Source organism: Nanorana parkeri, unplaced genomic scaffold, assembly GCF_000935625.1.
Source record: "Nanorana parkeri isolate BGI_ZX_2015 unplaced genomic scaffold, ASM93562v1 scaffold60, whole genome shotgun sequence".
NCBI classification, from domain to species: Eukaryota; Metazoa; Chordata; class Amphibia; order Anura; family Dicroglossidae; genus Nanorana; species Nanorana parkeri.
Window position 1 is genome coordinate 773,624 of NW_017306328.1, and position 23,153 is coordinate 796,776.

Sequence of the window (23,153 nt, forward strand, 5' to 3'; positions counted from 1 at the left end):
TCTAAATTGATGACCTGTGGGGGCTTTTAAAGCGTCTTCTATGGACTTTTTGAGGTACTGGGGTTTTTCGCCGTTTTACGGATGCACGCAATTTGTAACCTGGGCATGTTGGGTATCGTTTTACTCGTTGTAACCTCATCTTTTATATTTCATTAAAAAAATTGGTATTTTGTTGTGTTTTGGGGCATTTAATTAAATTTTTCACTAAATATTGGGGTTTAATAAGGAGTTGCGCTAATATTGCGCAACATAAAAATTTGCAACTACCACCATTTTATTCTATAGGGTCTTGGCATTCAGAAAATATATAATGTTGGGGGGTTTTAAGTAATTTTCAGGCCTAAAATGTGGAATATAACATGGGTACAAAAAAATTAAAAAAATGCCTCAGTCATGAAGGGGTTAAACTATAAATATGGTATTTTTAATTTTCATCTGGGGCACATATCTAATTTCTCGAAATAAGTAAAATTCTAACCTTGTCAACTAACCCCATTTTACAGTTGATGGAGATCCTCTAATATCAAAAGAAGGATTGATTTTTCACAATTGAGAGGATCTGAAAGAAGAACCGTTAGTGTTACTCATTGCAGCCATTTTTCTTCAGAAACTGTGTATCTGTGGACAACACTGACATTTCTTCTATCACATACTGTCTTGTGAATGCTCTGCACCTCAGGGAAAAGCCCAGATGTTACTCATCTGGTTCTGTGCCAGCCCACTTACAGCAGTAAAGCCTTTAGACCCACAGAATCTCTCTCTTTTAAGGGTTATGGGGCTTATACACTGGGGTCACAGTCAAGTATCATCTATCCAGTGGATTTAGATGTTGCTGCAACCTTTATGACTAGAGTAGTTGTATCACTAATTAGGAAAGGAAGAGCAAATCAATCTTGCACATTGTAAACTGCAGGCAATTTATATAATTCTCTATATCAGCCATAGCTCTACATTTACTGATTAACTCAACCTATTTCTTCTTCTATCTGTAAAAGGTGCTTTTTTTTAATGCCAATCCAATACTCACTTCATGACTAGTATGGCCTTGCTGAGGATACACGTAAAAAGCACATCAAAATGTTCTTTACTGTTTAACTATACCATTTAATGATTTTCTCATGAAGGTTATTTACAAACATTGCATTTCTTTTACCTCTAATAGTCTAAGACTGAAGTTATGTTGATTCATAGTGGACTTTAACTATGCATGACGTATATTTCAAAGTAAAGCGAAATGTAATGATTTCCCTGTAAACATGTGGGTCCAACTCTGACTTTCAAATCTCAGAGATATTTTTTGCATGTCAGAGGAACTTTGAAGAAAATGAAATAACAAAAAATAATCCCCTATACATTTCACAAGGTAAAAAAACACTCAGTACATGTCGTTTTATGCCAAATAAATTGAACTAATAGTGTGACAGTTTAATTAGTGAGGTTTTTAAAAATGTGATCTATCATGTGTTGCTCTATACTTATTATTACTGATAGCCATCAATATTAATAATAACATTTTTGCCATACCATAACCTATAGGTTACTGATGCCAATGCTAAGTTGCTAATTATCAAGTCTATACACATCGTACTGGGCAGGCTTTGAAAAAGCTCTGATCTATAAATGATTTCTCTGTGCTCTGTCATTCTTTCATGTTGTTGAGTACAAAACTGTGATTTCATGTAAATACTGAATTTTTTTAAACACTTGGGTCCCCAGGACTTGTTACCTATAACACCCTTGAGCCCGTTTTTGTTTTGGCAATGTATCAGTTTACCACCTTATATCTTTTAGGTTTTGTAGTCTACCTTTACATATCATACATCCTTTTTCTTGGGACAAATAGTGCATTAATTTCGATTTTTTTTTTTTAGGTTCAAATTAGGAAGAATTATTTCAAAATAAAAAAAATTGTATTTTCATGTTTTCCTTCCCAAAACAACTTTTACGTAATTAGCACAGCCCCATATATACACCAAAAATATAACCGTCCATATCTGCTGAATAAAATTATATCACATTTTTATATAACACAACGAAATGACAAAGCTCAAAGTGAAGGTTTGCATGTTACTTTAGGACAGCATAATTCCCGTCTCGACCCTACATGCGACGCAGACAGGAAAAAAAATAATTGGTTTGTGTAAAATGTTCGCATAACATTCAGGTAAGCTCAAGTTGGGTTGGCGAGGAAATAAATTAGCATGACAGCGACTTTTATACAGGATTGCAATCATTAAAATTTCGAAAGACATTGCGCTAGCTTTTGCTAACGTTTGGTGTTGAAGAGCAAATATTATTCAGATCAAGAGATTTCATTGTTGGGATTGTCAAGTTACATATATCTATATAAATTTAGTGTTGAAATAAATAGTTTTTTCTGTATATATGTATATATATATATATTATTTATAAATAAATATATATGCAGCATCAGATCACTACAGACAGCAACAAATCACTACAGGATTGATCTGCTGCTGCAGAGAGAGAGACAGATAAGGGCTGCTTAAGGCTTGGTTCACACCAGGGCATTTTACAGCGCGTTCCTACACGCTGTAAAACGCTCAACATGTGAAAACCAATAATTGCCTACGGCATGGTTCCCACCTGGGCGTTTTACAGCGCGTAGGAAAAACGCCCTACACCCAAAGAAGTACAGGAGCTTCTTTGGGGCATATTTGCCGCGCGTATCCATTAGGATACAGCCGGATAGCCCTCGGAAACGCGCGTTTGTCACACGTTTTTTTTAACCGCAAATCGCAGTAAAAACGAGTGGTACGAAACGCGTGGCAAACGCGCATATTCCGTACGCCCGGGTGTGAACCCAGCCTTAGTGCTGCCTGAGCCCCCATGGAAGAAGCTGCAATGATGTCACTTGCAACATCACATCAGTTTAACTGTAAACACAATTAGGAAGTATTGTGTTTACAATGATTCACTACCAGAGCTCCAATCGAGTGATGTGTAAGCAAGAGGAGAAGTCCAGAAGCTAATTGTTTCAGCTCCTGGGCTTAGTGCTGGATTCTGGAAGTTCCAACTTACCCAGGCACAACAGAGCCTCTGAGTACTGATGCCATTTTAAAATGGCACTAGGATGAATAGCTGCTGCCTCCGTGCCATTTCAGCATACCCACTCAGGGCTCAAGTGGTTAAGCAACTCTACGCAACAAAAAATGCTATTCAATACACATTGTAAGTTTACTAAAGTTAGAATGTCCAGAAAAGATAACTTGTTCTAGGAGAAATGTAACTGTCACTGCTCACTGAAAAGGGCATTTTACAGCGCGTTCCTACACGCTGTAAAACGCTCAACATGTGAAAACCAATAATTGCCTACGGCATGGTTCCCACCTGGGCGTTTTACAGCGCGTAGGAAAAACGCCCTACACCCAAAGAAGTACAGGAGCTTCTTTGGGGCATATTTGCCGCGCGTATCCATTAGGATACAGCCGGATAGCCCTCGGAAACGCGCGTTTGTCACACGTTTTTTTTAACCGCAAATCGCAGTAAAAACGAGTGGTACGAAACGCGTGGCAAACGCGCATATTCCGTACGCCCGGGTGTGAACCCAGCCTTAGTGCTGCCTGAGCCCCCATGGAAGAAGCTGCAATGATGTCACTTGCAACATCACATCAGTTTAACTGTAAACACAATTAGGAAGTATTGTGTTTACAATGATTCACTACCAGAGCTCCAATCGAGTGATGTGTAAGCAAGAGGAGAAGTCCAGAAGCTAATTGTTTCAGCTCCTGGGCTTAGTGCTGGATTCTGGAAGTTCCAACTTACCCAGGCACAACAGAGCCTCTGAGTACTGATGCCATTTTAAAATGGCACTAGGATGAATAGCTGCTGCCTCCGTGCCATTTCAGCATACCCACTCAGGGCTCAAGTGGTTAAGCAACTCTACGCAACAAAAAATGCTATTCAATACACATTGTAAGTTTACTAAAGTTAGAATGTCCAGAAAAGATAACTTGTTCTAGGAGAAATGTAACTGTCACTGCTCACTGAAAATGCCTGGCTGTCTCTGGCATTCAGCACCTTCGAAGTCACTGATATGGAACAGGCATGCAGCCAATGATGAACACAAGTGTTCCAAGTTAGTGAACTGTATAATGTTGAAGCCACTGTCGTGGGAGGTAACTGACATTTCCAGAAAAAAAAAAAAAAACAATGGCACCGGGCAACCTACAAATTTATCTCACAAGTTTAAGATGGCTGTATGTAAGCTGGAAAATGCTCATCTATGCTGTCCCAATATGAACATTAAAGCCATTGCTTTTATTAGTGGGTGAAGGGACAAAATTTATTATTTCATCCATATGATTAAACATTTTTTCTGATGTTATTTCTCTTGATCACGCGTGATATAGTTGAGATGTGCCATTGTAAGGGATAACATACTCCTTTTTGTTTTTGGTAGTCTCATGCTGGTAAACAGAGACTACAAATGCCATCATAGAATGCTCTAAGCCACAGACATGTTACACACTCTGACTGCAGAAAGCATGATGAAGAGACACAAAAGTGCTAACTAAATAAGTCAATGAAACATGTCTATTATTCAATAAAGCAGTGCAAAGACCAAAGTTAGAGTGCAAAGTGCAGTACCCCATAGCAGTCAATCACATTTCTCTAATATGTGAAAGACAAACTCTAGTTGGTTACTTAAAGTAAATTTGTTATTAAGCAAACTTAATAATAAACATTTCAGTAAATGGCTGCTAGAACTCCTCCCTTACTGGAAGTTTAAGAAGGAGTCTGCAACAGAGGTGTGCAATTTTGACAATATGAAGTAAACTCATAGTAATAATTAGGAATGCACCGACACTGATACTAGCATCGGTATCTGTGCCGATACCGAGTATTTGCCCAAATGCTCCCGAAACGTACCCTGATACTGGAACTTCCGGTATCAGAAAGCCGGGCAGCGAATCATTACACACTGCCCAGCTTCCTGATTGTATGGGGAGCTGGCTCCATGCTCCTTCATCACCAGGTAGGATGGAGCTGGCTTCCCGGCCAATCAGGAATCTTGGCGGCATGTAGTGACTCGCCGGGCGGCTTCCTGATTTGGGCGGCGAGTGGTAACCCACCCCCGGCTTCCTGATTGGCCAGAAAGCCGACTCCATGCTTCCTAGTCACCTGGTGACGAGGGAGCATGGAGACGGCTTCCCAGCTATTCAAGAAGCTAGGCAGTGTGTCATTACACACCGCCCGGCTTCCTTAATGGGACTTCCGGTATCAGTTTTTAGTATCGGCGAGTACCCAAAAAAATATCGGTACTCGTACTCGATACCGAAAAACCAGTATCAGTGCATCCCCTAGTAATAAGAGTAAATTAAATATGGAATTTTGGAGAATAGGACAGAAAAAAGCCTTGTGACCCAACAGCCTGGTACTTTAGCACAATGCCAGGATTGGGACACGGCATGTGTTTTTTTTCTTTCCAGCTGCAGACCTGTAAAACTCAGGCTGCACAAGTGATTACATCTGTTTGCTACTGGTTTAACCACTTGTTAGCTTTCAGCCCATTTGCAGCTCACTGAATTTAATGTGTGTTTTCAAGCAGTTATAGCTTTCAGTAGCAGATATGTACTCCAGCACAGCCCTAGATTAAGTCCACTATCTTTATGTGGTCTCCTCACTGACTTGGGAGCAAAGCTACGCACTAATTTAGCGTGGACTTGGCAATACTGGAACATTACAAAAAGGATGGATAATCTGAATACACCCACTTGCCTAGATATATACCCAGCAGTGCTTTTTAATTACCCTGCACAATAACAGTGTTAACCAATAGAACTGCCTTTCTTTATTTGCATCAGTGCTGCAGTGCTGTCATCCTGATCATTACTTTACTACCTAGTGAGTCCCTGACCTGACTAGCATTCAGGATGGGAGTTAAAACTTTTCAGACTTTTCTGGTTGCATGCTTGTCAGCAACTAAGTAATAATGTCAGGATGAGGGCAGCAGAACGTGACACTGCACTTTTAAATAAGTCAGCAAGGGCAGCTCCCATATTTCTATGGTCACAGGTTCCAACCAAACTTGATTTAAAAATGACCATAACAATGCTATCAATGCAAATAATAGAACACATATTACTTACATAGAGGAACTAATCATGAAGGAATTCCATCAATTTTTTTATTGATAGTAAACTAAGAAGGCACTGAATCAGGAAAATCAATTCCACTCCAGCTTATAATGCCACATGTGTTTACCTAACCCCCTGTTATTTCCAATTATGTCATTTTAATGGCTGGAATGACTTGTTCTTTTGCACAAAGTCTTTACTGGATCCTATAGAGATAAAGTAGTAAATTATCATTTAAAACGGTGCCTGTGATTTCTCACATCTAGCTGTTTGATGTGATTATCAAGTCATTATTTTATTGATTAAATACTGTTACGCTAGAAAGGGAATCATTTTTATGTGTCTAATTAGCTAGGAAAAAAGTATCTTTAATATAAGCATCTGAAATTCTATGTTAAGAGCAATAGTGGAAATCATAATGTAAATGACTGAACTTTAAACAAAGCTAATTTACTAAATCCAATTCCATTGTTAAGCTACAGGTAAAAGAACATGGCAAAGCAACCTTGAAACTACCATTCACTAATAGCCTATTTTACAGTTCAAGAAGAAGACACAGCTCAAGTCTCTGTGAAACAAAGTTGGGAACGTGTACAAGCCAACTGGTTTTGAACAAACAAGAACAATTATTGGATTAGGATTGCACAAACATGACCATGATTAAGTAGATCTAATCACTGCTTCAGGATTGAAGCAGAGACAAAGAACCAGAACCATGGGTCCTGGTTTCTCTCCACTGGATCAAATGCCCCCCTTATTCACAGTGCATATCTTCTGCTCTCCCGTTGCCATAACACAAATATATTTTTGATTAATATATTGCAATGGTAGTATAGAACAAAAGCTGTGGCACTAGCTTAGGCAAGAAAAATGTAAAAGAACTGGGGACTGGAAAATGTGTTGTAGATGAGGGTCTCACCAAGTATACATTGACCCTAGTCAGTTATACAACTGTGCTCCATGCTTCTACCTTAACTAGAGGGGTACATGGGTTAAAACTGCCCAAATTTAGTAGCCTGCCATCTGTGAACCATGATTCAGTACATTTGTGATTGAAAAATGAAAAATATTTCAGCTTTACAACAGTAAACAATACTGCTAGAGTAGTACTCACTCAAAGAAGGTAGTCCAGCCAGTTTCATCACTCTTAGTGGCTAGGAGTCCACTGTTACCATGATAGGTAAATAACACCAACTCCTGCCCTTGGGCAGTCATGCTCTTGAGACACCCGTTTGTACCTATTGTCAACCAGATCACTTGATTGTCAGGTGCAACGACTCTCACTGGCATGCGGTTTGGATCCCTCCTGATTCGGAGAGTGTTTCCATTACTGTCAGTAACTGCTGTTATGTCATTCTCATTGCTGTAACTGAAGTTATATAAATAGTCTCCAGTGATCAAACTCATAGTGTATTGGTGAGTTCCATTCACATCAAAAATATAAAGCTCTTGGTCAGTGGGTGAGGCAACTTCATAATAATTAACTGAATTAAGGACAGGTTTGTTTGTGGAGACAGCCCGGATTCTAATATTCCCCAAGTCTGCGATGTACAGGGTCCCATCAGGAGAAGCAGCTAAAGAGGATGGTGCACTCAGTTTAGCATCCTTTGCATAGCCATCGCCATTCTGATAGCAGTCACAGTTGGCATCATTTTTGCAATCACAATCTGATGGTATTCCAGCAACCAATGAAATTTCTCCATCAGTGGTCACCTGTCGAATACGATTGACTTTCTTCTCATCCGTTTCTGTGATATAAAGAACCCCACTATAGGACACTGATATAGCAGTGGCAGATTCTAATATTGCTTGGACTGCATATTTTCCGACAGAATATTCAATTCCAGGTACTTGGCAATACATGGGTCTTCCTGCAGCAATGCGGACCTGTCTGTTTTCAGTGATCTGTAAAACTACGTTGTTGTCCAGAACATATATAGAGTTATCCATTGGATTAATCGCCAAGTCTGTGGGCCATTCAAGCCTTACCTAAAAAAAAAAAAAAAAATGGCAATAACTGTAAAAATTTACCTGGTGGAATGTATACATTAGTAGCTAAAAAATAAGCTTTTTCATAAACAAAACAATAAGTTGCTTCAATCTTTTTTTTTCATATTGCGAAAAAAAATCACAAAGTTCTAAAGAATCCATTGATAGGAAATGTTTCATCTGGCTCAAGATACTCTCTTTAGTCTCTAGTCCACCACTTCTTCCTTCTCAGATACCTGACAAAGAATATACGACTATTACAGTACAAATGTATTTCTTTATTCCTCCAGATTGTAAGACTGCACTTGCAGAGCTCTCACACCTCTTGTATCATCATTTCCTTTGATATTTTCTGCTATGCAATTACATGTTCTTTTTCAACTTCTTTTATTATATATCTCTGCTATTTACCCTTGTTTGCAGCAATTACCTTGTGTGGCACTGTAAGAGGTGATGATTTTATAGAAAATAATAAATCGTAATCCTTATTATAACAACAAAATTTGTGTTTATATTACCTGGTTGCAAAATGAAAATGTAACAATATCTCACTGGTCAATGAATTCTACTAAGGAAGGTGCAAGTGTAATAGAAAGTGTTTTTTTTTTTGATGATGATCATGTTTAAACAGCAATAACAGGTAACAAGTGAAAAGCATCAGTGTACCCCTAGTACTGTCCAAGGACATTACAACTGCACTAAAGAACTCCCTTTGTCTTAATGTAAATCAGGGGTGCCCACAAGGTCGATCGCGATCTACCAGTCGATCGCGTAGCGATCACTGGTAGATCGCCATGTCCTCTCCTCCCCGCCGCTTCTCTGGATCCCCGCTGCTCTCCCCAGCAGGGATCCGAGAAGAAGTGAAGGAACCGGTGGCTGGGGAGGGCAGAGGACGGAGCCGCTGTTACAGAACTAATGCATAGCGGTGAGGAGAGAGAAAGAGAGACGCTCGGCCAGGATCTGACAGCCGGCGCCTCTCTCTCCCCTCACTGCTCATCCGTTCTGTCACAGCGGCTCCGACACATCCCCCCGCCCCCGCCCCGCGGCTGAAGTGCTCTTTCACTTCTCGTCGGATCCCCCGCTGCCTCTACCCGGGAGAGCAGGGGGGATGCAGGGGACAAGCTGAGCCCATTTGTGCGTGGCCGAGCGGCAGAGGATCGGTACACGTCAGTAGTATGTACCAATCCTCTGTGCAGGACAAACACTGGAGCGATCGGCTGATAATCCCGCCCCTGAATACAGGTGTTTTTTCGTAGGTAGATCTCAATGAGCTCGTCATTTGAAAAGTAGATCTCCAGACGAAAAATAGTGGGCGCCCCTGATGTAAATGGTCTGCAGGAGAAATGCTCAGAAGTGATTAGCAGCCCCACAGCCAACTGAAGGTGCTTGCATGGCAGGCTGCCAACACTGGAACTAATTGAGAGGCAGTGGCTTAGCGTTGTCAGTCTGCAACCAGAAGTGCTGTTATTGATAGGATCTCTCGGTGAGAAACAAAGTAAAAACACTTATTTGCTTGAGAAAACTGCATACAGTAATCCATGATGCCAAACATAATGAAAATGAGATTTGGGATTTACATATACTTTAAGCTCGTACTTCCTATCTCTGTTGGTGATGTGTCCTCAGGAAGGGTTGACTCTAACTGGTGGCTCTAATGAAGTAACTCTTTGGAACTTAGGAAAGATACATCTTTTTATATATCAGGCATTTTGGTGTATTTGGGAATCCTGTCCTGTATTACAATACTGACAGAGGTTAGGTAGACATTGCTTTGCCTGCATACTGTATTCTTAAGCCACAAAGCATATACAAAATATACATTATTCTCAGGCCACACCGCATACAAAAACATATATACAGTATGTATATATATATACTATATACAGTATATATGTTGCATTTTCATTTTGCAACATATATACTGTATATAGTATATATATATACATACAGTATATATGTTGCATTTTCATTTTGCAACATATATACTGTATATAGTATATATATATACATACAGTATATATGTTGCATTTTCATTTTGCAACATATATACTGTATATAGTATATATATATACATACAGTATATATGTTGCATTTTCATTTTGCAACATATATACTGTATATAGTATATATATATACATACAGTATATATGTTGCATTTTCATTTTGCAACATATATACTGTATATAGTATATATATATACATACAGTATATATGTTGCATTTTCATTTTGCAACATATATACTGTATATAGTATATATATATACATACAGTATATATGTTGCATTTTCATTTTGCAACATATATACTGTATATAGTATATATATATACATACAGTATATATGTTGCATTTTCATTTTGCAACATATATACTGTATATAGTATATATATATACATACAGTATATATGTTGCATTTTCATTTTGCAACATATATACTGTATATAGTATATATATATACATACAGTATATATGTTGCATTTTCATTTTGCAACATATATACTGTATATAGTATATATATATACATACAGTATATATGTTGCATTTTCATTTTGCAACATATATACTGTATATAGTATATATATATACATACAGTATATATGTTGCATTTTCATTTTGCAACATATATACTGTATGTATATATATACATACAGTATGTATGTGTATGTGTGTGTGTGTATATATATACACACACACACACACACACACACACACACACACAGTATCTTTAATGTGAAGTGAATTCAGCCTTTGGTCAAAACAAGCTTCATCTCTTCATTCAATGATGCAGGCTTTGCACATAAGATAATGTGATTCTTTTACTAAAACATATAACTATTGATTTTACAATATTGTCAAAGCCAAATGAGCTATATGCATGAGCCAGGTAAGCAATTTTCAGTTTCACGGTTAGCCATTTAAACAGTGATTAGAAGACAGACCATTTATCACAACTTGTTTTATAATAGCGCTCATGGTATTACCTCACTGATATGCATGCTTGTGTCACAGGTCAAAGGTCGTGCAGAGGTCAGGTCATTAGATCCAAGCAAAGTTGATATTATTCCATTTTGATCCACTCTTCTGATAACCTTTCCATCCACAAAGTAAATTAATCCATTCTTATCCACAGCAATGCCTTTACGAAAGAGCAGAATAGGTCAGATCTATTGAAACACAGCACAGATCACAAGTAACAATTTACTTTTTCCTGATGTACTTCCAGGAACTATTATAGTCACTTAAAAAAAGAAAAAAAAAGAAATAGAAATAAAAAAAATAGCAATTTCCATCTGTGCTGACAGAGGTAATCTTTTATGTACCTAAAAGTAGTGAACGCATCATTTATGGGGGCCTAGATAGCAGATATCTTCTGGAGTCTCTGCCCTCCCTCTTACGGTCTTTTCAAGAGTCTTTCTGACCACCATAGGCACTGTTTATTGCTACAAACAATAGAAATAGCCTAACTGGTGTGGGTTATCCTTTACGTGTATCTAAACCCAAAAACTAAAATGTAATATTAAGTGGGATCAATGCTAACTGATAAGAGTGAAGCACAGGCAGAGTGCACAAGAATTTATCAGCTCATAAAATTTCTAGCAGGATCTTTCGCACTGATCAAACTGATATAACATATATAATAATGGGAGCAAATAAGAGAAGTTCATTGCTAATGGTTTACATACACTTTAAAGTAAAAGTGTTTTTACAATGGACATTCAATGGCCTCTGTAGATGCAGCCACTGTGGATCATGCATCCTCAAAGATCATAACAGAAGCAGTGAAGTCGTCCAAGTATAGTCTCAGCATTCTGCTCTCTTCACTATTCGTGTACATCTGCCCCGTGTTTATATTGAAGATTAAAAGGATGGCAAGCTGTCAACTCGTTGCTGGCAGAAGAGAGCTGAGCCACAGAAAGAAAGTGAAAGTAAAGCTTCAGTTGCGATCTTTGAGAATAAATCTGAAGATGATGATGCACTAACAGAGGATGATGCAGCAACAACTGCAGCTGTTATACAGTTCATTGACTAGCCACACATTAAAATCAAGATCCATTTGTTTGTTATCATGAAGTCACCTTTATTCACACCTGCAAACTGTCTCCATCATACATCCAAAGAGCATTTTTAGACTGAAGGGTTGGTCTTTACAAAAACAAATATAGTTATGTCCAAGCAAGGCTAGTGTGGATGGGCTCAGGCATAAAATTTTTTCCAATATTTGAATTCCATTTGTTGAAAGTTACACTTGCTTAAAAGGATAGGAGAACGTGCTAGTATTATTGCACCCACAGCATTCACTTACTCTGTGTGGTCAGACATGAATAATTGGAAAATGAAACCCCCAAGCCAACAACAAAATAAAACTGTAAACAGTAATAAAAACAGATACATAAAAAGATTTATATTTTTACCTATTATATTACACTTGATTAATATTTTGAAAACTGTGCATAGATAGTTGGATACAACTTGTGTTCTATCATTTTAAAACAGGATTAAATTACTTCCCTTGTTATTGACAAAATTGTATAACCATCAAGCTACTCTTTTTGCATTTTGTTCTTAGACAAATCTTTTTATGTCCAGGACTATCAAAATAAAAATTCTCTTGAAAGATAATTATTTGTGCAACATGCTGACATAAAGCACATTTCTGGCATGACACTGAGTCAAAGGCAGCTAATGAAGATCACTGTGGTGAAGTAACCATTTCATGTTTGAGTCTTGGGGACTAGTAAAACATGTGATTTCCAAAAGTACGGATGTCTTCAAGCATAATGACAGTGTACAAAACCGTAAAAAAAAAAAAGAAAAAAGGATCATGCCTCAGATGTGTGGTTCCTTTATTTAGATAAGACCATATTAAATGAATCTCCCAGTAAAACGTTTTGTGATGCCATGGCTCTAGATAAAAAAATTATATACTTGTATCTTGTAAGCAATGGACTGTTTTCGGCTTCAATTCTGCTTCAAATACTGGACATTGTGCCACAACTAAAAAGACCAAATCCATAAGGGGTTGTATCAACAGGGCCGAAGTGTGCCACCCAACCTCCCACAGTGCCCCCAGCCTTTGCAAAGCCCTCCAGTCTCCCACTGCTGCTAAGTCCCCTAACTCCCTTCAGAAACCCTATCCCCCTACAGTGACACCAATCCCCATCCAGAGCTGTCCAGCCCTCCTGCCATTAACACATTTCAAAGCCCCCTATATTTTTCCTCCCACTGACACCAACATCAGGGTATCTAATCCTCCCACAGACAACCTATGCCAGAGCATTCTTACTCCTAGTGACCACCAGGACTAGGACAAAGTGGGGGTGGGTAGATATGAGTGTCTGTTTTGACTAATGAAATCCGTTTTTATTTTAAAATGCTTTAAATGTGACAGGACACAGTCTTCCTGGGCTCTGGTTTACCTGGTCCTGGCACTGTGTACCAAAGGCAAAATTCTGGAGTATTAGCTGCAATATGATATGATATAAATTGGATAAAGACAAATGAGAGTCACATAATGTAAGTGATATAAAAAATTGCTATAATAATAATAATAATAAAAAATCTTCCCAGCCCAACTTTCATTGTGCCAACATACCGGACATATTTGAGGACTTGCAGTTGCTAATAGTAGCAAGCATAAAAAAATGTATGTACTATGTTAACCTGTAATATATACACAGGTAAAAAAAAAGCAAACACGTTTTCTGAAACCATTATTGAACTATAAAATCAGATGCTTAGTGTTAAAGGGTAAGTGCACTTTAAAACAAAGTGTACTCATCCTTTGAGCTCACCTTCCCCAACCCAACATTACCCAACCTCCGCCCTTCACATATGCATACTTACCTCAAAGTGACGGCCGGGGCTCTGCTGTTTGTTTACATCCAGAATTTTCCTTTACCTCTTGCTGTGGTGACAACCTGACATTTTTGAAGTTCTCATCCCCTTTGTGTCTCAGCACATGTCACATGGACACTTAGAAAGGTCAATCTCCCCAGTGGGGCCACAGACAATAACCCCAGACACAGGGTCTAACCCAGGGGCGCCCAAAATTTTTCTTCTACCAACGAAAAAACACCTGCATTCAGAGGCGGAAAGGGGGCGTGGCGGTGCAGTGAAGTCAATGGCACTGCAGGCAGGCCCCTCGCCCACAGTGCGATCGCCTGCACCCGGACGCAGGCACATTAGTGCCTGCGTTCAGGGTGCGGCCGATCGCACTGTGGGCGGGGGCATGCCTGCGGTGCTATTGACTTCAATACAACCCCACACCCCCTCCCGCCCCTTAACGCAGGGAGTCGGCCGGCTTACATTCCAGTGCGTCCTAGAGGCCCCTGCGTCTTGTCCTTCCATGGTGCTCGTGTGGCCGACGTTACACATGGGGAGAGGTGTCCTGCCCCTTTCCATCTGCGGCGTCTAACACATTCAGCCGGCAGCCGCACGAGCACGGTGGGAGCATAGTCGCAGCCAGCTCCTTTTGCGCCCGAGGCAAGAAACCCCTTCCCCCAACAGGCGTGTGATGTCACCCAGCGCCCTGCCTCCAGGATTTTTTTAAAATTCTTAATTTTATTATTTCTTATTTTATTTTTTTATTTACTGTTGGGGGGAAGGTTGACTTCGGGGAAATATTAGGGGTCTAAACAGCACCCTGATATTTCCCTTTTAAAATAGAACAAGAAATTCAGGACACAAAGTCCTCAATCCCTTTTTCTGCAGCCTCTGTTCTAAATGAATGGAAAGCACAGAGGCTTCCCATTAATCCAGAAAATATTTTACTATCAAGCTGTTTCTGAATGGGGAGGAGCCTCTGTACAGAGTGCTTCTCCCCATCGAGAAACTCATCAATGAACAGGAAGTGATGTAAATCACTTCCTGTTCATTCATAACTGGGGACACATAGTACTATGTGTCCCCAGTTATTTACAAACACTGGAGTGATCAGCTGATCACTCCAGTGTTTGTCCTGCACAGAGGATTGGTACATATCCCTGATATGTACCGATCCTCTGCCGCTCGGCCACGCACACCGGGGCTCAGCATCTCCCATGGATCCCCCCTGCTGTCCCGGGCAGAGGCAGCGGGGGATCCATCACAAAGCACTTCAGCCGAGCGGAGCCACTGTCACAGAACTAAGGCCGAGCGATGAGGGGAGAGAGAGGCACTGGCTGTCAGATCCAGACCGAGCACCTCTCTCCTCACCGCTCGGCATTAGTTCTCTGACATCGGCTCTATCCTCCCCCACTGCCGGTTCCTTCACTTCTTCTCGGATCCCCGCTGCATACAGATGGGGAGAGCAGAGAAGCCCCACCGGCGGGAGGAGAGGACATCGCGATCGACAGTTAGATCGCGATCAACCTTATGGGCACCCCGGGTCTAACCCTTACCTACTCCATCCAAAAGTTAAAATTTTTTTTTACCTTTACATACACATTAATGAGAATTACCTTTTGGGGTTGTGAGGGTTGCTTCTACTGCTTTTCCCCCTTCTCCACACCTTGCTTCATCAAATGGTGTACACTGTTCTCCTGTGCCAGCAATGACTTCCCCATTCTTGATCAAATCCTTTGCTCCTGTCAGTGATTTAGGACGATATATTTTGCGAGTGTTTGCATCAGAAACATAAAGATCTCCAGTTACTGGATCTGTAGCCAGGTAGTAGCGGTGGGCCAAGTTACTACTGCAGAAACAGACAGTATGCTAAAGTTAGAAATGAGGAGAACAACAGAAAAGGCCTACAACAAGTAACACATAAATGAATGGAAATGACACAACTGCAAAATGTATGCACTCTATGATTTCTCAGCTATAAGCTGTCCTTGTGTAAGGACAATTGCATTAAGCAGTAAAGCCCAATATAACTCACCCTTAGTAATATTTGTCAAATATACCATAACTAGTGCATTTGGTTACATAAAAATAGTATCTTGCCAAGAGTATATGCAATAAAACATCAAATTTGAACTTTTAAAACGAGGTGATAGTGCAAAACAATGGTATGAACAAACTAGAATAATGGACACAGGTAAATGTCAATTAAAATGCCATGTGACATTTCCAAGACAGTTAATAAACTACACCGATAGACGATTTCCAGTAACAGGGTAAAATTTACTACAAGAAAGAGATAACACTCAACCATTTACATACAATCTAAAGTAATTTTTTTTTCTTGTTTTGTTTAATTGACTATCTCTGGACATTTGCAGTTACAGCTACAGTTAAAGTGACATTAAAGGCAAACAGTTGTTTCCCTCCCCCCCCCCAATGTTAGTGAAAGCACTTACCTTACATTATGTCTCTTAATCCGATCTTCTTTTTCTTTCCTGTCGTTTTCAGCCTTCTCTCCAGCGCTGCTGTGGCTCTCCGATCCAGCGATGACTCCTCTGTCCTTATTGGTTACTTCCTGTCCCACAGTGTCTGCCTGCGGGTGCACGCGTCCATATACTTACCTTGTGTCTCTCCTCGTCTCCCGGCCGAAAATCCGAACTGCGCATGCGCCCGCCCCAAGATGCTGTGCGGCTGCCCGAGAATTTTCAGATTTTCGAACGGGAGCGCGCGGGAAGACACAGGTAAGTATTAAGCTCTTTTAAAGCGTTTTTTTATTTTTTTTACTTTTTGCATATATCTACTGCTTGCTAGCAGTAGATATATGCAAACAAACGTGAGGGTTTAGAAACCCTTTAAATAGAACATTTGTAGGAGAGGGGGGTTCGGGGGCTGTTCAGATACTGTAAGTCACAAGGCTCTTTGTCGTTCAGCCAATGTGTAGCTTTTATTTTCTCACCTCTTGAAGTATACATTTGACTATAAGGTCAGAGATTTTTATAAATGACAAGACCTTTACCTTTGTGCATTTCTATGGCCACTGAAATCATCAATGATTTCTAACGTCCTTATAATTGACAGTGGAAGCTTTATCACAAACATTCCATTCAAAGGCCATCTGATCTTGTCACAAAAACTATTTTAATTACTCGAGAGATCGCTAAATCGACAGAAAGATCTTCAGTCTGTTATAGATTCTTGGTAACAATTAAATTAAAACTCCTGTATCTGTTACATGTACGCAGTTAACTAGAAACACTGAAACATTTCAATTATAAGAAAGAATGAGTATATAATTTCACACTTTCACGGCTTTTACTACACTAATTGTAAGGTGGCAATTTTATTCGTCTTCTTAATTAGCGCCAGCATATACCTGTGATTTTTACTAGCTCACAGATATTAGAAGGTATTAAAACAAAATGATATGCTTCGTTTACATCTTACAGCTATTCAGGGGAGCGGGGCAAGCTTCCATTCATTGTACCAGGGAGCTTTGCGAACACTGGGTGCAGGCATGCCGCATAGGGAACAGATAGACAGCTCTCAAATTGCCCTTTTAGTAAACATCAGTGTCACTAATTTGCTAGAACACACATTCAAGTGAGTAATTTTGTATGAGCAATTTAACGTTGTTCTTTCTTCTGCTTTGCATTTATTCCCGGTGTGCAATTTTCATTAAAACACGCATCTTTATTCATGCTGCCCCAGCTCAACAGGCCATTAGTTGCGAATAATCAGCATATACTGTAGCATTTCATTTGTTTTAAGGACAGCTATGATTGGTCAAGTCAATCACGGCACTGTCTAGGAACAGCTTGCACGAGGATCTATATGGAGTCTTGGGCAAGTGGAATTGTGCTGTTCTCTTCAGGTCCCAACTGTGGGCTTAATAACCCTAGTGTCAGTATGGTGGGGGGAGAGGTGGTCTGTGGTTTGCATTTGCATAATGGGAAATAAAAGGCAAACAAAATTACAATTAAAATCAGATTGAGAATGGAGATGTTAAAAGGCATAAGGAAAAGTAAGTGAGGAAGAAGAAGACAGAACAGCCTGTAGTCTTCGCTATAAGGTATACGGTGTTACCATCAGGCTCTGCATTAATAATTACACTATGCCATTCATAAGGGATAATTACTTTTCCTAAAATAAGTTATGCTTCGTTATCTTTAAATTATGCTCATTTGGGTGACTGATGCTACTGTTTTAGCACATTTATTAACAAAGTCAACAAAATGGTTTTCTCTAGTAAGAAATAAGGCAGCACACAGTTATGTCTAAATGAGCGTAAATAGTACTTAAAGCACTCTTAAGATTTTATTGTGTGTATGCCGAGCCATTTGTATAACACAGTGCTCATCTGTATGGGCTTCAATGTGCTTGTGCAGTAGGGCAAGGTTGCAATGGCAAAAGGGGCAACTATCCAAAAAGACATATACTGCAACGTTAAAAAAAGAAAAAAGTTTAAAAAAATGCTTGGAAGGAATGAGTGTGTAAAAAAGCGAAGTCATATGTTGTAACGCAAAACAAAAACATCATGAAAATGGGCACAAATTGGCTAAATGGGGTTTGTTGCCTGATAAGTGTTTAGCTGGAAGGATAATTATTCGAAAAGTTGCTCCCAAAGACCAAAAAAAGAAAACCTCTTTTGATACCTCTGAGAATGGGATATTGATATATATATAGATCTATATGTATAGACACATATTAACTAGCAATACATTTTACATTTAATAAGCAATTTTCTGATTTTCGTGGTGTTATCAAATAAATATGAGTATATAAAGTAATTTTTTTTTCAAAATTTCTCATTTCTTAAATAAGCTACAGTCATTATTTTAAAATTAATATGTTTACAACAAAGCACAATTTTGCATCTGTCTTTAAGTACATCTGAAGCCTGTTCTCTTTTTTTGTCATTGGATAGAATATAAAATAGTTAGTCAGGTTTTTTTTTGCCATCTGTGTCCAAATAGTGAGATGTACCTTTGCTTCCTGTCATGTAGGTGCAACAAGAATTTCTCTCTTAAGTGAGAAAAATGCCTCTCAGAGAGCTGTCACCAGAAAAAGTGTCTCCATTGGAAGATTTCCCCTTTACTGTTGTTATGATGACAACTTAACATTTTGGACCTTCCCTCACTTTCAATCCCAGTGACAATGGTCAAAAGGATAAATAGAGAGAATCTCCCGCACAGGGATACAGACAAAGACTGGACAGGGGCTCTAAACCTTCCACGCTCTATCCAAAACTGTAAAAAGAGTTTGGCTTTAGTTACATTAAATGCTATCCAAGGATACCAGATATCTCACAATAAGTGGGATGGCAGAAAGACATCTACCAATCCTGTTATATCACTGGAGACTAGAACCCACTTCAATCAACTCATTACTTTACCAATATCTAAGTGAAAAGAACAGACTGTGAAAGGATTGATTTCTTTCACTCATAAAAACGTAATGATCACCGGAGTGTTTTACCTGTATATTGGATAATATTTATGCTGTCATGTCTATGCTCATGCTGAGGGGATTCAATGCTATATTTTTCCTAGTGGCTACTGTCATAGACAGAAAGTGAGGGGAAGTCCAGAAATGATTCAGTTGTTATTAGTGCAAGAGGTGAAATTTCCACTCATTTCCTGCTGTGCCTCCAGGACAGAAAGCGAAGCAACATTTCCCCAGTGGGACAAAGGCAGCACAAAATAGCTTGATATGAGTTTCAACCCTCCCCTATCTCATCTTAAACTAAGATTAAAAAGAGAATAAAAAGTTTTGGCCTTAAAAACACTTTACTAATTTCATGATTGAGACATCTGATGGATGACCACCACCAGTACTGGGATGTCAGTGGCCAAAGCCTGCTACCAAGAAATATACTCGTATAGAATAACATCCTACTTATTTTCTGCTGGTTCCGAGTAATGAAAGATTGAGAAGTATTTCTCAGTTACAAGTTTTTAGCATACTGACAAAGGATCCAGACTTTGTTTTAAAGTCTTAAATAAAGCCCAGAGATGGAAGTTTATGGTTTCACTGCTGTTAAAAATTGAAAGCTAAACTCACAATTCCTCAAAGTGGAATTTTTGAGGAGACAACATAATCCCTTAGCTGGTGAATGTGAATATCTTTTGTTTTAATACAAATGAAAAAGAAGTCAAAATTCAATATTTAGATGCTGCTTAGAAACATCATAGATCAGACATGCAAGGGTTGTATTCATTTAAGCCAAATGACTGTAGTTCTATAACCCATTTCATAATTTACGCTGTAAAATAATAACAACACAAGAAGGTGCTATAAAACAGACATATAGCAATAAAGCAGAAAGAGAAGATGTAAAGTTTATTGTACATTCTATATGATAAATAAAAGTTGAAGTTGTGCTAAGGACACCGGAACAATTAGTTCTCTTTCTGATGAGTTTACAAATACCAAACGAAAATAAATCTGCATCTCTCGGCGAACTTTAAACATCTGCTCGCACAGTACATGTGATTTAGTAAAAATAAATACATTTATAATAACTTAACACGTTCCTGATACCAAAAGCAGGAAGCAATAATCCCGCTATTAGCAAGGAAGGATGGGATGAAAAATTTAGTGCAAGCTAAAAGCATATGTTAGGTGATAAAGAATAAGCTTCAAGAGAAAATTCAGATTCTATTGCATACTTGTAAGAAGAACATTCTTCTTGGTAGAGCCAAACCAAAATGAAGCCTCACAATTTTTTGAGGGTGAACTGATGATCTTGCTCTTGTTTCATAAACCTGGTCGCTGACAATATAAAATTGTGCTGGGCCTCTAAAGAACTCCAGCTAAACACTGGTGACTGTAACCAAACCTTCCTAAACTCAATAGAGCAACAGTCCTTTTAACTGCAGAATATTAACATGGTCTAGGAAATGTCATGTTTTCAAAACCAATGTCACACAATCCATGCAGTCTGCAGGAGTTTACTATTCCCCCTTGACATAGTCAAGCACATCCATGCTGCATACACTCATGAGACCGCTCAATACAATTCTGTGGGGCATAACTGCATAAGCATAGCCAACATTCAAGAGGAATAAGTCAGGAGCATGTAAACATGTAAGCTCCTGCTCAGAACTGTCCCTCCTGAGGTATGTTAGCAGCTAAACAGGTTGGGCAGGGTTTTTTTTGTAAAGAATAGGTCAAATGATTATAAAGGGTTGACTGGGGAACTATAATGAAATCCTTACCCTTTAAGTTGACAAGTGAAAGAATGAGTGTGGATTTCCTTTATTGTTTATGCTTTATGTGCTTTATGTTGCCTATTTTTAAATTAGAACTAAAGCCCAAACATTTTCTTTCATTTTGGATAGAGTGGAAAGGGATTAAAAGTTATTATTGTGGTCTGTGTCTTTGTTATGGAGATTCACCGTCTGTATTTTTCCTATTGACTGTTATGACAGAGATCCAAAGTAAAACAATGGGAAATCTTCCATTGGGAACACATTATCTGGTGATAGCTAGGGATTTCCCTCACTTTGGAGGGATTTTCTCTCACTCCCAGTTGTGGCTATGGGACATGAAGTAATGGGAAATCTCCCCAGTGAGACATATATAGCAAAAAAACAAAACTGACAACCAACTCTAAACCCCCACCCACCTATCTCCATCCACCCCCCAAAAAAGTTTAGGCTTTAGTTCCACTGTAAGCACTTTGCTCAGGATGCACAGTATTGGTGGTTTAACTTCCCAAAGCTTGTTTTTTTAATCTGAGGGGGCATATATCTATTACATCTAAATTCAAATTTCATTTGATTTGGCTGGTACTGCTGTAATTTGATTTGTAAGCACCATAAAACATCCATTCGAATATCTGATCACCTGACAAATTAACAAGGCTTTCTATTGTACTACATCCGTGGCTATAATTAATCATACTTGCAAATAATTACAATGTATTCAGACAGGTTCAGCTGAATGTCCTTCTTGATAAATACAGATGTCTTTGCTACAAGTCCCATAATGCACTGCAAGCCTTAGGCGAAAAATGCATTGAAAAAGTAATTGGTATGGAGAGAGGCTTGTTGTTGCATACTGTGAAAGTTGCATCTAATTCAGGAGAGCAGCCAAGTTCTGTTACATGTTTATCTATCAAGATTCCATTAAAGTAGCCCTTTCATTTAAAATGAAAACTTCTACCATTACTGCTACAGCCTAGCTAAAAGCTGAAATGCAGTATACAGTTACTGTCACACATACCACTCAAGAAAAGTGTCTGCAGGTAAATTCTCTGACTATTCCACTATATATCAAACACAATGACATGAACCAGGACACTGAGATGCACTTGACCAATCAAAATCAATCATGAGTCAGTGGTTCATGCTCGAGATTCTAGGTGAGCACAGTGAAGTAAGCATGCTTTGAAAGCTCTTGTGAATACTAAGGATATTTACAGTATATCCACCTAAATGATATTTTCTGTAACTTTGAAACCTTAGACGTAAATAAAAAAGCAGGAAACGCCATTCTGACAACAGGGTTGCAAACAAGGAAACAAAACCTTCCAACATGAAATGCTGCAAACTGTGCAGCCACATCAATCCTTTAAAAAGTGTCACACACACACAGAAGGAACCTTCAATATTACTGAGTCATACAGCTGCACCTCCAGTAGTGTGGAGTACCTCATTCAATGCAACAAGTGCAACCAGGGATGTTTTAATGGTGAAACATGTAAAAAATCCAAACAAGAATGAATAGACACACCATAAAAGAATAGGAAGATAGATACTGCACACCTGTGGGACAACCAGACTACTCTATAGAAGACAAACATGTTCTGGTTCCTAAAGGGAAAATACTCAGGAAAGAAAAACCTTTCCACCCCCTTCCTCCTCCGCCCTCCTTCCCTAGCCCACTTCTCCATTCCTTATCTCACTAACTTTCTAACAGTGTGTTTTTTCCCCAGAAATTGTCTTTGCAGATTTTTTCTTAACATTTTGCTAAACCTTTTTGTATCAGCACTGCTTGGATCAAGAAGAAAGGGGTAGGCCCCCAAAACCCAGTTTTGAAAAAGTTACCGTTACTGAAATAAAAAGTATTACAGACAGTGCTCAACATAATTTAGCCTTAAAATATAAATTATATTTTAGTGATTGGATTTAGATATATTTAAACATGGATTGAACAGTAGGCTACTATTAAGTAAGCAACTTTCCCCTATCCTGCACTATATAACAGACCACATAAGCAATGGGGGGGGGGGGGAATAC

The 23,153-nt window shown here is 38.9% G+C and overlaps 1 protein-coding gene across 1 annotated transcript in view; it reads right to left on the minus strand.

Moving 5' to 3' along the window:
• The window catches only part of TENM3 (teneurin transmembrane protein 3), a 988,875-nt gene that overhangs the window by 39,503 nt on the left and 926,219 nt on the right, over positions 1-23,153 (minus strand). Inside the window, exons 22-24 of the mRNA XM_018576225.1 lie at positions 15,528-15,760; positions 11,070-11,224; positions 7,216-8,090 (exon numbers count right to left, since the gene is read on the minus strand). Coding sequence (XP_018431727.1) covers positions 7,216-8,090; positions 11,070-11,224; positions 15,528-15,760 — 1,263 coding nt within the window. The remainder of the gene's footprint in view (positions 1-7,215; positions 8,091-11,069; positions 11,225-15,527; positions 15,761-23,153) is intronic.